This window comes from Rhinatrema bivittatum, chromosome 16, assembly GCF_901001135.1.
Source record: "Rhinatrema bivittatum chromosome 16, aRhiBiv1.1, whole genome shotgun sequence".
In the NCBI taxonomy this organism is placed as follows: Eukaryota; Metazoa; Chordata; class Amphibia; order Gymnophiona; family Rhinatrematidae; genus Rhinatrema; species Rhinatrema bivittatum.
In genome coordinates this window covers 17,142,372-17,156,830 of record NC_042630.1, presented here as the reverse complement: position 1 = coordinate 17,156,830, position 14,459 = coordinate 17,142,372, and the positions used below count along the sequence as shown (strand labels likewise).

Genomic DNA, 14,459 nt, shown 5'->3' with positions numbered 1-14,459 from the left:
TTTCTAAATGGCTGCCCCAGCCATCTGGAATGCTCTCCCAGAAGGTCTTTGATTGCTCTCTGATTTAAAGTAATTAAAAAATGAGCTGAAAATAGATCTTTCCCTTGAAGCCTTCAGCTAAAGTTCTGTTTCTTATAGAATGCATGAGTCCAGCAATGTTACTCTGCTAGTGTGGTTGTTTTAATAAGCTATCTTGTTTTGTGATTCTTCTGTATAATTTTATGAATGTTCACTTGTTCACCACCTCAATCAAGGGAGAAAGCGGTTAATAAATACTTAAAAATAAATTCCATAAAACCAAAAGCTGGTACCGCTAGTTCCAAGGTCAATCCTTAAGCTATGAAAGGATTCTGATAGCTCCATTTTGGCTAAGGCAATCCTGATTCCCGTGGCTTCACAGAATAACATACCGTCTGCCAAGCCTACCAATGTTCCCAAGTCTACAAACTCAGTACCATGGAACACTACTCTATCCCAATCTACAGTCAATGGCTCTGACTGCATGGAAATTGAAAGTTAACTGTTAAGACTTTCAAATATCAGAAGATGTAAAAGAGATATTGTTGGCATTGAGAAGACCATCAAAAAGGAAATCATATGGTTGGAAATGGAAGAGATTTTCCATGTGGTGTAAAAGTCAGAATGAAGTTCCATTCGCTTGCTAAGTTCCAAATCTTTTAAAGCACTTTCTTCATCTGTTAAATACTGATCTTAAAAGCAACACAGAGTGCATCTCAGTGCTATTGTAACTTACCATGAATGTTCAGCAAAGACTCCAATTTCAAGACATCCATACGTAGTAAGATTTCTCGAAGGACTGAATAATTTGAGGCTACCATTACAAGTACTGCCTCTGCAGTAGGATCTAAATGTTCTTGAATGTCGCCTTTTGAACCATTGACAACATCGCACTTGAAATATCTCACATGGAAGGTGCTTTTTCGAATCGCATATACTTTGGCAAGGAGAGTAAGCAAGCTACAATTATTGGTCACCTATTCTTCATAAATGAAATTCTTTGAAGACAGAGTTGTACTCAGAGCTTACCCTATGTTCTTAACTAGGAAATAGTTCTACCATTCTTTTATCCAAAATCTCATAAAACAGTCAGATCAGGAATTACATACTCTAGATTGCAGAATGGCTCTTCTCTACTATTTGAGTAGAACCAAACACATCAGAAAGTCTAATCAATTCATATCCTTTGATAACAGTCTTGTTTTTGCAGTTCAAAACAAACATTATTTAGATGGCTTTCCAATTGTATACTTCGTTGTTACCAGATTATTGGGATTTCCTTATCAAATCCACCAAAGGCCCATCATATTCGAGCAATTGCAGCTTCAAAAGTGTACCAGAATTGCGCATCTGTTCCTGAAAATTGCAAAGCAACAAATTGGTCCATAGTAAACACTTTCATCAAGCATTACTGCCTGGATAAAGAAACCCGCATAGACAGTAACTTTGGCCAAGCTATGTTTCAAACAACACATCCAAAACCTCCCAGTTTTCTGCATAGTTAATCAGATTGCATCAATGGACATAAGTAAATCCACAACAACCCTCAGCTTGGGAATCTCCACCTGTATCGGGTGCTTGTACATGGAGAAAGTGAAATTGCTTACCTTTAACAGATGTTCTCTGTGGATGGTAACGCAAACAGCCTCACAATCCCTCCCGCCTCTCTACAAAGCTGGTTATATCTGCATTATATTAAGGGATGGAATGCAGTGATGCTAATGTGGAACTCCCATGCATGCTCAGAAGCAATTCTAGAAACTTCTTGGCTAGAAGAGAACTTCAGTTGATCTCAGCACTGTCAGATTACATCACCCTCTTGTATGGCGGTTTGGATTACTGTCCACAGAGAGCGTCTGTTATAAGTAAGAGAAGAGAGAGCGGTGTTAAGCAGAGTGCCGCAAGGATCGGGGTTGGGACCGATCCTGTTCAATATCTTTGTGAGCGACATTGTGGACGGGATAGAAGGTAAGGTTTGTCTTTTTGCGAATGACACTAAGATCTGCAATAGAGTGGACACGCCAAAAGGAGTGGAGAGAATGAGATGGGATTTAAGGAAGCTGGAATAGGTCGAAGATATGGCAGCTGAAATTCAATGCCAAGAAGTGCAGAGTCGTGCATATGGGGTGTGGAAATCCAAAAGAACTGTATTCAATGGGGCATGAAGAGCTGGTGTGCATGGAGCAGGAGAGAGACCTTGGGGTGATAGTGTCTAATGATCTGAAGTCGGCAAAACATTGTGACAAGGCAATAGCTAAAGCCAAAACAATGCTGGGCTGCATAGAGAGAGGAATATCGAGTAAGAAAAGGGAAGTGATTATCCCCTTGTACAGGTCCTTGGTGAGGCCTCACCTAGAATACTGTGCTCAGTTCTGGAGACCGTATCTCTGAAGGGACAGAGACAGGATGGAGGCGGTCCAGAGAAGGGCGACCAAAAAGGTGGAGGGTCTTCATCGAATGACTTATGAGGAGAGATTGAGGAATCTAAATATGTACACCCTGGAGGAAAGGAGGAGCAGAGCTGATATGATACAGACTTTCAGATACTTGAAAGGTTTTAATGATCTAAAGACAATGACAAACCTTTTCCATTGGAAAAAAAATCAACAGAACCAGGGGTCACGATTTGAAACGCCAGGGAGGAAGACTCAGAACCAATGTCAGGAAGTATTTCTTCACAGAGAGAGGATGGTGGATGCCTGGAACGCCCTTCCAGAGGAAGTGGTGAAGACCAAAACTGTGAAGGACTTCAAATACTGTGGATCCATAAAATCTAGAGGATGTGAATGAAGAGAAGAGGCATGGGGATAGCTTGCGGGAATGATGGCTACTACCTGGAGATTAATACCCTTATTCAATAAACATACTCACTGTCAATGTTACTCCAGCATTGCTCTATGCTTAAATGGCAAGAGGAAATGTGGTAAAAAGGATTTGCATTCACAAAAAAACAGGGAGTAGCTTGCTTGTTGCGGCGTTTACTACCCCAAACCAAATAAGTCTGATACTTCACTTTCAATGCATATCCAGCAAAGCTCTCTGCTTCAGCGGCAGGGGGGAAAGAGGAAAAGAGAATTTATATTTTATTTATTTATTTTATTTAGAGTTTTTCTATACCGGCATTTGTGATTAGAAATCACATCATGCTGGTTTACATATAACAAGGGGGTGTGAAACGCAGAAACGAAACATTAACAAGTGCAAAGAGGTCATAAAGTTATATTACAACAAGGTTTATATAAATGGGGAGAGAATTAGAGCAAGATAATTGAGAGTTAGAGCAAGATTTATTTATTTATTTTTTTTTTATTTTTATATACCGATCTTCCTGCATTAAATACAAATCAAACCGGTTTACAAAGAACAAAAAATTGCCTGAACGGCGATACATAGAACTAAGAACATACATAGTAAACAGGGCAAACACAGTTAAAATTTAACTGAACAGAGAAAAAATATTTACAATGCATAGTCTTAAATGTCCTAAAGCATTCAAAGAGAAAATGTGATTAGTTAAAATGCAGAGTCTGGAAATGCAAGGTTGAATAACCATGTTTTTTATTTTTTCTTAAAGGAAATTGGGCAAGGATCTTGTCTAAGGTCTGGTGGGAGATTGTTCCATTGAGTGGGTCCTGAGGTAGAGAAGGCTCTGATCTTTCGTGATGTTTTTGCTTGAGGGACGAAGAGAGTGCCTTGATAAGCTCTTCTCATTGGCCTAGTGGGATTATTAGGGCGAACTTGGTGAGTTAAATCGATTGGGGCAAGATTGTGTACAGATTTGTGCATGATGGTCAGCACTTTGTATCGGATTCTATATTTGATAGGGAGCCAGTGAAGGTTGTAGAGAATGGGAGTGATATGGACCCTTTTTTTGGAATTGGTTAGAATCCTGGCGGCTGAATTCTGTAACATCTGAAGTGGCTTAGTGGTGATAGCCGGGAGTCCAAGTAATAATGAGTTACAGTAATCGATTTTTGTGAGTATGATTGCTTGTAGAACCAGACGGAAATCATAAAAGTGCAGGAGAGATTTAAGCTTCTTAAGGACCTGTAGTTTGAAGAAGCACTCCTTTGTTGTATTGTAGACAAACCTTTTGAAGTTCAACTGGTTGTCCAGGAGAGTGCCTAGATCTCTTACGTGAGAGGTCTTTTTGATGTTATCTAGTTTTGTTGAAGGGAAGTTAGGAAGAGATTGGTTGTCAACTTGAGGTTGATCATCTTGGTGAAAAACTGTCTCCCTGGACATGAGGTTTTCATCTTGAGAGATGATTATGAATTCAGTTTTGTCTGTGTTGATAACTAGGTTAAGCTGGAAAAGGAGTGAACTGATTTCCTTAAAGCAATTATCCCAAAACATAAGGGATTTTTGTAACGATTCCTTGATTGGAATGAGAATTTGGATATCATCCGCATAGATGTAATGCTTGATTTTTAACTTGGTAAGGAGGAAGCAGAGTGGAAGCAGATAAATGTTGAAAAGAGTTGGTGAAAGGGCGGAGCCCTGTGAGACACCCAAGATGGATCTAATTGGATGTGATTGTTTATTGTTGATTTTAACTTTGAATGATCTATTGCTAAGGAAAGAACGGAACCAGTCAAGGGCAGAACCAGCAATACCAATATCTTTGAGTCGGTCCAGCATAATTGAGTGGTTGACCGTATCAAAGGCAGCCGAAAGATCAAGGAGGATCAGTAGGTGTGATTGTTTTTTACCTGAGTTTACAATAATGTGGTCCGTCAGAGATATCAAAAGAGATTCTGTGTTACGATATTTACGGAAACCATATTGTGACGATGATAGGACATTATGTTCCTCCAGAAATTCAGTGAGTTGTTTATTCACAATTTTCTCCATGATCTTAGCGATGAAAGGAAGATTGGCGATGGGTCGGAAATTTGCTGGGTCTGACGTTGATAAGTTGGGTTTTTTTAGGAGAGGTTTCAGGATGGCTTGTTTAAGAGAATCGGGAACTAATCCTTGAGTTAACGAACAGTTGATGATTTTAGCAATGGGCTTAGCTATTGTGTTTGGTATTGAGATTAGAAGGTTTGCAGGGATGGAGTCTAGGGGATGTGAAGAAGGTTTGAGTTTTTTTAAAATATTTTCCACTTCTAGGGAAGAAGTGGTCTCAAAAGAGTCTAATTTTGTGGTCTGCTGAGGAGTAGGTGTACTATGCAAGGGGAAAAGGGGATTAGAAGACGTAAACCTTTTGGTAAGATTGATAATTTTGTTTTCGAAGAAGGTAGCCAGTTCAATAGCTTTCATGAGAGCCTGGTCGTCTGGAATGGATGGAGGAAGGGGTTTGGTGAGGGCAGAGATGTATGAAAAAAGAGCTTTGGAATCGAATATGAAGTGGTGAATTTTTTTTGCGAAAAATTCTCTCTTAGTTTTGAAAATGGTGTTCCTGTAGATATTAAGGGTAGATTTGTAGCTTGCTAAAGTAGAGGTGGTAGGATTTTTACGCCATATATGTTCTTTATTTCTGAGGCATATTTTGATCGCCTTTAGTTCAGGGGTGAACCAGGGTTTTCTGTTATCTTGGGCCTTATGAATCATCTTGGTAGTAATGGGATATTAAGATAATAAGATAATTGAGCAGTTAGGATTAACTATTTACATTATAATGTGAAGTCTCTTAAAAGATGTTGCTGTCATTCAATTGGTATCTGGGAAGGCTTGCTTAAATAGCCAAGCCTTTTTCTGAATGTGGTTAGGCACAACCACATATTCACATAAACACATATTCAGGCAACAACCAACAAGGACTGAATTACATAGTCTGGGTAAACAAATAATTATGGGTGTAGCTTGCTTGTTACAGTGGTTACTACCCCGAATCAATTAAGCCTGATACTTTACTTGGAATACATATCCAGCACAGCTCACTGCTTCAACGGCAGGGGGAATAAAGAAAAGAATTATATTCAGACAATAACCAACAAGGACTGAATGGCACAGGCAGGGTAAACAAATAAGCATGGGAGTGGCTTGCTTATTACAGCAGTTACTACCCCTAACCAATTAAGCTAGATACTTCACTTAGGTGCAGCTCCAGCACTGCTTTCTACATCAGTGGCGGGGGTGGAAGGTAATTAGAACCAAAACTAGAACCAAAAAGTTACTAATAAGGGCCAAGAGTAACAGATAAGTATGAGAAAAAAAAAAGTGTGAAAGCTTGCTGGGCAGACTGGATGGGCCATTTGGTCTTCTTCTGCCGTCATTTCTATGTTTCTGTGTTAAGCAAATTTGTTTTATGGGTGTGTGTTTCTAAACTGGACCAATGAAAGAATATTAAAAAAAATGTAATACATGAGCTTTTGAGACCATATTAGCCTCTTTTTCAGATGTGCCTGCTTAGCAGAATTTCTGATGAGAATTCCCATTGTAGGGTCATCTGGAGGAGTCCTTCCCAAGGCCCTGTGCCAATGTGGCTTGTGTCATTGCCTTTACAGGGGACTTCCTGCGGGAGCCTCGGATTTATGAGGATCTAACAGACTTTCCAGTTCTGAAAACCTTCATGGAGGATCAGTTGTCTGAGTACAACAACGCGCCAGGAATGGTGCCCATGCAGCTGGTCCTCTTCCGAGATGCCATTGAACACAGTGAGTGCATGCTAGGACACCCTCCTCTCATCCCTTTGCAATCATTGCATGCTTCTGTTTCCAAGACTTAACTGTCAGCAGTCACTGCGTGATTCCATCTTTGTTCCTCACCCCTCCACAGTCACCACAAGCTCTTATTCCCTGCAGTTTACCTTTTGGTGGTCACTACATGCCTCTGCCCCCTGCTTGTTGCCTCTCTGCAGTGTACATGCTTCTACCCCTTGCTCCTCACTCCATCTCAGTTACCGTATACTTATACACTCTGCTTCTCATTTATCCACAGTTAGTGTCTCCCTCCTTTTGAAGTCCAGGAATCTCAATGTAGCTTTCATCCAGCCTGATCTGGTACTATCCTCAGTATTGAAGTGTTAATGCACCATTGTATTTGTCTGATGTGTACTGGATTACATTTTTCTCCCCTGCTTAGTAACACGGATTATCCGGGTCATTGGCCAACTGCGGGGCAATATGCTGCTGATTGGCATTGGGGGCAGTGGACGGCAAAGTATGGCTCGCTTGGCATCCTACATCTGCAGCTACCAAATCTTTCAGATTGAAGTGACAAAACATTACCGCAAGCAGGAATTCCGAGAGGGTATGGGCTGATTTGTTATTATGTGTAGAGACTTCGCTGATATGCAGGATGTGCTGTGATACGTGCTGCTAAGTTGCTCATATAACCTGGGTTCCCTGTACGTAACTCAGATCAGCCCAGACTCTTAAGTTTTACCTCCCCTCCAGCAGGCGGAGACAGAGAAGGTTTTGTGGACTCTGTCATATAACCTGAGGTGCCACCTAGAGTCTGTCAGTTTTCTTCCGTCTCCAGCAGGTGGAAGAGGTGCTGTCCTGGAGTCTGGTGTTTTGGTCAGGTTTAACAATTTGGTTGTACCTTTCATTGTTCTTGTTAGGCAAAGGTCAGGTTTAGTTTCCCCTTTCTAGCCTCCCAGGGGGTTGCCAGGTCCTGGTGGGGCCATCCCCCCAGGTAATAAAGGCTTTGGAGCAGAGGGTTGAGGACCCTGTAACTGCCCACTGCAGGTGATCCCAGGGGTCTCGGGCTCTCACCTTCAGTCTAACCTTATCCAGGTTTAAAAAAAAAAAAGGGGGGTTATGTTCCTTTAAATTTCTCCTTCTCTGCCAGCCTATCTTCTTTCTACGGGTGTGTAGAGTGCGATCGGGTTCAGACCATGGACAGCAGAGAACTCAAGTGCGCTTTGGAGGAAACATCCGCTGACCAATTCCGCAACCACAGGAAACGTTGTGCAGAGACCGCCGAGACCATCGTCCTCCCAGAGGTCTGCAAAAGATCATAAAGCACGTCCGCACTGTAAGCCACTGCGGCCTCGAACCACCCGGCCTGCTGAGCCTGGGCATCCAAAAGGGCAACAGATGCCTGCAAATCCTGGACCCAGTGGAGACTGGCCCGCTGTGCAAAACTGCTGCATATAGCGGCCCGGACCCCGAGAGCGGACACCTCGAAAATCTTAAGCTGGACTTCCAACTTGTGGTCCTGTAAGTCCTTTAAGGCTGTGGCTCCCATCCCCGGGATAGTTGATTTCTTCGTCACAGCCGAGACGTCGCGTTCACCTTCGCACCTTCAGCAGATCCAGCGTGTCCTCAGGGAGCTGATACAGTTTATCCATAGCCCAACTTACCTTCAGACCCAGATCAGGAGTGTCCCACTCCTTAAACAAAAGGTCAGACACAGATAAGTGGAACGGGAAAGATCGAGCCGGACCTCGGAGTCCCAGCATCACCGGATCCAGAGTGCTGCAGAGATTGACTTTCTTAGGCTGGGTGATCAATCCCGACAAGAGCCATCTGATTCCTTCCCAGTCCTTGGAGTTTCTGGGGGCCAGGTTCGATACGGTCTTGGGCAAGGTTTTTCTTACAGAAGAGAGGATTTCCAAATTGGTTACCCAGGTGGAATTCTTCGGGTCCATGCTTTGACCCAGGGCCTAGGATTACTTGCAAGTTCTGGGATCGATAGCGTCCACATTCCAACTGGTACCGTGGGCCTTTGCTCATATGCGTCCGCTTCAATCAGCGTTGCTCTCTCGCTGGAGTCCACTGTCCCAGCAGTTTCAACTTCGCTTACCGCTGACGGACTTGGCGCGTTCCAGTCTACATTGGTGGCTTTGCCTAACCCATTTGTGTCGGGGAGTGGACTTGGAAATTCCCACATGGATCGTGGTCACCACGGATGCCAGCCTCTCTGGATGGGGAGCAGAGTGTCTGGGATCAGCGATGCAAGGGCAATGGACAAAGACGGAATCCTCTTGGTTGATCAGTCCTTTGGAGACCAGGGTGGTTCAGTTGGCGTTACAGGCCCTTCTTCCCCTAGTGGAGGGACGGTTGGTGAGGATTCTGTCAGACAATGCCACAGCAGTGGCCTACATCAATCGTCAGGGAGGAACCAGGAGCTGTCCGGTGGCGATGGAAGCTCAGCTGTTGATTACCTGGGCAGAGTAACACCTTTACAAGATAGCGGCCTCTCACATAGCTGGGGTGGACAACGTGCAGGCCGATTTTTCTCAGTCGACACCAGTTGGAACCAGGGGAGTGGGAACTCTCCGACGAGGCATTTTGTCTTCTGTGCCTTCCATGGATCTCATGGCGACATACTGCAATGCAGAGGCTTCTCAATTCTTCAGTCAGCGGTGAGAACGGGGAGCAGAGGGAGTAGATGCTCTGGTCCTACCTGGCCAAGGGACGTTCTATTGTACGTCTTTCCGCCGTGGCCGTTGGTTGGAAAGGTGCTGCGCCACATGGAAGTTCATCCGGGCAAAGTAATTCTAGTGGCTCTGGAGTGGCCATGGCGCCCGTGGTTTGCAGATCTCTTGAATCTAGCAGTTGACAGTCCACTGAGTTTTCGTTTGTCTCCGGTCTTCTGCGCCAGGGTCCCTTCTGTTTCGGCGAGGTAGATCACTTCTGTCTAGCGGCATGGCTTTTGAAAGGCAGAGGTTGAAAATGAGGGGTTATTCCCCTGCGGTTATTGCCACGCTTTTGCACTCCCGTAAGACTTCCGGTTCCAGGGCTTATGTCCGAGTTTGGGGAGTGTTTGGAGTGTAACGTTCGTCCATCCAGGGCCTCAATTCTGGAGGTTCTGGAGTTTCTGCAGGCCGGATTGTCCAAGGGTTTGGCTTTTAATTCCCTGCGAGTTCAGGTGGCGGCTGTAGGTTGTTTTCATGGTAAGGTACAGGGGGTTACTCTAGCTTTTCATCCAGATATGGTTCGGTTTTTGAATGGGGTTAAACACTTGCGCCCTCCGGTCCGGTATCCCTGTCCTTCGTGGAAACTTAATTTGGTTCTCCGTGCCCTTTGTGATGCTCCCTTTGAACCATTGAAACGGGCGACACTGAAGGACCTTACGTTAAAGGTCGTGTTTCTAATAGCTATTTCATCAGTGAGGCGTATTTCAGAGCTTCATGCCTTATCTTGCAGAGAGCCTTTCTTACGGATTTCTGACGCAGGATTGTCCTTGAGAATGGTTCCCTCCTTTCTCTCGAAGGTGGTTTCTGCTTTTCATTTGAATCAGTCAGTGGAGCTGCCTTCCTTTGCGGGTCTGGATTCCTCTACGCCAGAGGCCAGAGATTTATGGAAGCTGGATGTAAAGAGAGTGTTGGTGCATTACCTGGAGGTTACCAACAGTTTTCGTCTCTCGGACCATTTGTTCATCTTATGGAGTGGACCCAGGAGAGGTCATAAAGCTTCCAAGGCCACTATTGCACATTGGCTGAAGGAGGCTATTGTTTCAGCATACCTTGTGCAGGGCCGTCCGATTCCGGTCGGGCTTTAAGGCTCATTCAACACGCTCGCAATCGACTTCGTGGGCTGAATGCCAACAGGTGGCGCCTCAAGAGATTTGTAAGGCGGCTACCTGGAAATCTACACATACTTTCGCGAGACATTACTGACTTGATGTCCAGGCACCAGAGCCAGGTTCATTCAGAGCTAGTGTCCTCTGAGTGGGACTCTCACAGTCCCACCCTGGTTAGAGAAGCTTGGGTACATACCAGGAGGCTAGGCTGATCTGGGTACGTACAGGGAAAGGAAAATTGGTCCTTACCTGCTAATTTCATTCCTGTAGTACCACGGATCAGCCTAGAGTCCCACCCAGGGAGAGTCCGTTCGGCTGGTGGTTAGCGAATTATTTTGCGGTAAGATACATAATGCCCCCCCTTTTTCAGGGTAAGGATTTTGGGCATAGTTGGGTTCTCGTCAGTTACATGTTTTCATTTCCTCTGCTCTTCGGGGGGAGGTTGTTCAGGAAAAGTTTTGACAGTTTATTATCATTCTGCTTGGGTACAGTGGAATACTGACAGACTCTAGGTGGCACCTCAGGCTTATACGACAGAGTACACAAAAACTTCTCTGTCTCCGTCTGCTGGAGGGGAGGTAAAACCCAAGAGTCTGGGCTGATCCCGTGGTAGTACAGGAGCGAAAATTAGCAGGTAAGAACCAATTTTCCTTTAACTATTCTTCTGATCTCCACAGACATTAAGAAGCTGTATCACCAGACAGGTGTAGATGATAAGCCCACCGTGTTTCTCTTCAATGACACTCAGATCGTGGATGAATCCTTCTTGGAGGACATCAATAACATCCTGAGCTCAGGGGAAGTCCCCAATTTGTTCAAGGCAGATGAGTTTGAGGAGGTAAGTTCTGCGCTCTTTGGACCCCGCTTCCTGCTGTACCACATGCTAGTATCTGTTAGACCTTATCTTCTGCTGTGCCATGTGACAGCAATAGACTGCATAGCAGATTTAAAGCAAATTGAAGAAATTATTTTTCCAGTCAGTGCACAATCACGCTGTTGAATTTGTTGCTGGAGGAGATGATCAAAAGATGTAGCATAGTGTTTAAAAGGGTTTGGCCAAATTCCTAAAATTCCTGGAAGAAAAGTCCATAAACAAATATTCTCCCAGGACAAGCAGGATGGTAGCCCTCACAGAAGGGAGACATCATCAGATGGAGCTCTGTCACAGAACACTTTTGTCAAAGTTTCTAGAACTTTGACTGGCACACTGAGCATGCCTAGCATGCTACCAACCCTGTGGCCACAAGGGGTCCCCCTTCAGTCTTGTTTCATAGCAAAAAGTGTGAGCAAAAAATAAAATAAAATGTAAGCGAACCCAACTCCGCGGGGTGGCGGGTGGGTTTTGTGAGGACTAACATCCTGCTGTCCTGGGAGAACATCTGTTACAGGTAAGCAACTCTGCTTTCTCCCAGGGGGCAAGCAGGATGGTAGTCCTCAAAGATGGGTGAATAGCAAGCTGCAGGCTGCTCCCGGAACACCCTGGGTCAACAGACACCCAATGACATGCAACAGGCACGTCAGCAGAGGTGCTGTTGGCAACAACGGGGGCAGCCTGAACCTCAGACTGGGCCCTAGGTAGGAAGAGCTGGTTTATTATACTGGAATTAGATTACAGAGGACAGATTGGCCAAAGACGCTATCCTGTCTACTGTCTTTATCCAGGCAGTAATGGGCTGCGAAGGTGTGGAGGAAACTCCACGTCGCGGCCTTACAGATTTTGGAAATAGGGACTGCCTTGTAGTGCGCCACTGACGCTGCCATGGCCCTCACCGAGCGGAAGGCCTGCTTGCTGGTAGCAGAAAGCAATACAGTCCGCCAACCAATTAGAGAGGGTCTCTGTTCTAGAATGGGCAAGGTTGAGTTTGGAATGGTGGCTGTTAACTCAGAATTTGAAGAAGGGAGTGGAACTTGAATCATCCTCTTGGATGATGGTGACAACATACGTGGGCCTGTTGTAAAAGTCTAGTGACTCAGAGTTTTTAGACAGCAGAGGAGGCCAAGTGGTCCATCAATCATTTGGAAACCAGAGCAACGAAGTTGGCTCTTCTTCAGTTCATGCCACTTCTCCATGGTCAGGTGGTCAGGATTTTGACAGACAATACAACAGTGGCATATGTAGATCACCAAGAAAGGACCAAAAGCCTCAGATGACAGAAAAAGCAGATCTTTTGTTGATCTGGATGGAAAAGAACATGAGCAAACTTTGCATCTCACATAGCAGGAATAGAGAATGTGTAGGAAGATTTCTCCATGGGTAAGCATCTCAAACAGCCACACAAATGGATGATGTCATCCAAGTCAGTTTTCGCTCTCAGAGTTCAGAAAGTTTGAGTTTTGCTTTCTAAGAATACACAATCCTTCCTACACTAGCGTCCCCTTGTGCTTGTCTATTTTTGTCCGCTTCAGTTAACAGTTGAAAAACTGAGCATTGCTGCAATTTTTTAATGATGGGGAAGAAGGGCAAGTGCCCATTTAAAAGGTGTCCACAATGTGGACACAGGTTGGTCCATATTGGACCTCTACTCACTATGTCTGAAATGCTTGGGTTCAACCAAGATTCATCATATTGTGTGGCCTGTGCAATGACCCAGAAAGCACTCATTTCCAGAGAGCTTCGCTTAAAATATGAACATTTGAGCTCTTCCTAACACTCCTCAGAGGCCTCTGAGGACATTCTAGTGGAACCTTCTGCCCCCGGACGAGAGATGGCACTCGCCTCCCAAGGACTTATCCTTCATGAGCTTTGTGTGGGCGATGGCGGAAACCATCCCCTTCCAGCTTTTGACTGAAGAGGATGCCCACTACAAGATGTTGGAGGTCCCTCCAATTCGTGGATGTCCCTAAGGAGGTCACGGCCATCCCTGTACATGAGGTCCTCTTAGATCTCCTTTACCGGCTCTGGGAATACCTGGGTTCTGTGGCTTTGGTCAACAGAAAGACGGATGCTACCTATCTAGTGCTTCCAGAAGAGCCAGTTGCTTCACCAGTCAGTGGTAGTAGATTTATATTTTGCTCATTCTTTTCTGCTTTGATTCGAGACTGAAGGTGGGGGGGGAGGGACCCTGTGTGGCTATGGGGTTAGTGGCATGCAGGGCATGCTCAGTGTGCCAGTCAAAGTTTCTAGAAAACATCCTGCTGTCCTGGGAGAACATCTGTTACAGGTAAGCAACTCTACTTTCCCTATTGATTAACAGCAATTTATGGACTTCTAGTGCCGGCAAAAACTTACTGACAAATCAAAGGCATATGTTAAAGCAATTTCAAAAGCCTAATTCCATGGATAAAGTGCTTTTGCATAAGTAAAGTTCAGCAATAAACATGTAAATGGCTTTTGAGCATCAGGCCTTTCCCTGTACGTACCAGGATCAGTCCAGACTGTAGGGTTATGTCTCCCTTCCAGCAGGTGGCGTCAGAGGCCAAAGTTCTAAGCACCTCCCATATCCCAGGGTGCTTCCTGCGATCCTCCAGTATTCCTCTGACTCCAGCAGGTGAAGGAAGACATCCCCTGCGGTCCTGTTACTTTGGTTAGCTGAGTAAATTTACCTTTATTTGTAGTGAAGGGAGTTTTTGTCCCTGGCTGATCTTTGACTAGATCTTCTTATGTTTAAAAAAAAAAAAAAAAAAAAAAGAATTTAGAATTAATTTGAAGCTGTGTCCGTTGGCCTTGACACCCAGAAGACTTTTATTATTCCTGGGCAAAGAGGGGATTTACCGGTGGGCCGGTCCCTCCCCCTTTCGGTGCCAGAGAAGTTTATATGCCTCTGAAGGGAGCTTAGAGATTTTTTGTTGATTTCCAGGGAGGTTTCATTCCCCTGAAGAGAGAGCTCCATTAACTGTATAGCAGTTTAAAAAAAACCAAACAAAACCTGTTAAGTTCAAGGCAAATTTCAATATTGGGAAGGACACAAGCAAAATTTATTTCAGGTTTTTTTCTTTTTCCAGAGCTGCTTATTAATTTTTTTTTTTTTTTGTTATGCCACGCAGTTACCGCTGTTCTGCCTGTGGAGAGCCGGCAGCACGGC

At 44.6% G+C, this 14,459-nt stretch overlaps 1 protein-coding gene across 2 annotated transcripts in view; it reads left to right on the top strand.

Annotated features, from left to right (window-relative positions):
- DNAH2 (dynein axonemal heavy chain 2) overlaps window positions 1-14,459 on the top strand; it is a 392,322-nt gene that overhangs the window by 239,873 nt on the left and 137,990 nt on the right. For both annotated transcript variants that reach the window (XM_029581921.1, XM_029581922.1), the window contains 3 exons: window positions 6,471-6,620; window positions 7,048-7,215; window positions 11,115-11,275. In XM_029581921.1, coding sequence (XP_029437781.1) covers window positions 6,471-6,620; window positions 7,048-7,215; window positions 11,115-11,275 — 479 coding nt within the window. The remainder of the gene's footprint in view (window positions 1-6,470; window positions 6,621-7,047; window positions 7,216-11,114; window positions 11,276-14,459) is intronic.